The sequence below is a fragment of the Dipodomys ordii genome, unplaced genomic scaffold (genome assembly GCF_000151885.1).
Source record: "Dipodomys ordii isolate 6190 unplaced genomic scaffold, Dord_2.0 Scaffold184, whole genome shotgun sequence".
NCBI lineage: Eukaryota > Metazoa > Chordata > Mammalia > Rodentia > Heteromyidae > Dipodomys > Dipodomys ordii.
In genome coordinates, this window is record NW_012267400.1 from 172,905 (window position 1) to 174,356 (window position 1,452).

Sequence of the window (1,452 nt, forward strand, 5' to 3'; positions counted from 1 at the left end):
GATCTGACAGAGGAGAGCCCGCGGGGCGGCGGGGTCCTGCCGCCTGTGGAAGGACAGACAGACACACACACAGACACACACACGCACATACACCAAGTGCACTCACTAGTTTCTCTCTTGCTCTCAACCTGGGCACAACTTCCATCCGCTCTGGATTATCTTCGGGTCTCTGGGCCCCGTGGCCACGTGGTTTACCTTCTCCATGCCATCTCTCTGGCCTGTGGTCACGTTGCCTCTGCCCTCCATCCTCCAGAGTGTCCTGGAGAGTCTGGATGAGCTGCTGGAGACCCCTGGGGACCTGCAGACCCTGCCTCGCTCACAGCAGCACTGTGTGGCCACTCAGCTGCTCCTGGACCTGGAAAACACACTGAGAGTCCTGGGCCAGACCCTGCCGGAGGGGTCACTCACCTTCCTCGGTCCTGCAGACACAGGTGCGGCCCCACCCCCACCACAGACAAGTGCCTGACGCCCTCAAGTCTCTCTAACAAATGCAGGATGTTTGTTGAAGGTTTTGGTGCATGATTAAGGTTTTGTTGTTGTTGTTTGGTTGTGGGGCTTGTACTCTGGGCCTGGGTGCTGTCACTCAGCTCTATCAGCTCAAGGCAAGCGCTCTACCACTTAAGCCACAGAGCCACTTCTGGTTTTCTGAGTGGTTAATTGAAGATAAGAGTCTCACGGCCTTCCTTGCCCAGGCTGGCTTTGAGCCATGATCCTCAGATCTCAGCCTCCTGAGTAGCTGGGATAACAGGCGTGAGCCACTGGGGCCTGGCTGAACTCAGAGCTCTAAGCTCACAGGTGCTCTCCCACTAAGCCATGATCCCGGCCCTTTTATTCTGCAGTAGCTTCTCACTTTTTGCCTGGTCTGTGATCCTCCTATTATGTTTCTCATTTAACTAGGATAACAGGCTCAGCTTTTTCTGTTGAGAATCTGGGTTTCTCTGGGACTGTTCTTACAACCTCACAAACTTCTTGTCTGAGGTGGCCTCAAATTATGATCCTCCTATTCTCTGCTACCAGCATCCAGCTGCATGATTAAGTTTACATGAATTAGTGCTCTTGTGACATCTTGTAGAATCGTTAAATACTTTTCCCTCCTGCTGTCTTTTGTGAAGAAACAAAGAAAGGATTCAGGTCAGTGTGTGTGTACGTGTGTACCAGTCTTGACATTTGAACTCAGGGCCTGGGCACTGTCACAGACTTCCAGCTTTTTGGTGGATATTTGGAGATAAGAGTCTCACAAATTTTCCTGCCTGAGCTGGCTTCCAACTTCAGATCCTCAGATTCTCAGATCCCAACTTCCTGAGTAGCTGGGGTTACAGGCATGATCAATTGGTGCTGAACAGTCTTCTTTTTTTTTTTTTTTTTTTTGGAGTCTGGTCGTGGGGCCTGAACTCTGGGCCTGGGCGCTGTCCCTCAGCTCTTCAGCTCAAGGCTAGCGCTCTACCACTTGAG

The 1,452-nt window shown here is 51.7% G+C and overlaps 1 protein-coding gene across 1 annotated transcript in view; it reads left to right on the plus strand.

Annotated features, from left to right (window-relative positions):
* Window positions 1-1,452, plus strand: part of LOC105999215 (EGF-like module-containing mucin-like hormone receptor-like 2) — an 11,059-nt gene that overhangs the window by 6,648 nt on the left and 2,959 nt on the right. Inside the window, exon 6 of the mRNA XM_013034174.1 lies at window positions 256-431. Within this exon, the coding sequence (XP_012889628.1) occupies window positions 256-431 (176 nt within the window). The remainder of the gene's footprint in view (window positions 1-255; window positions 432-1,452) is intronic.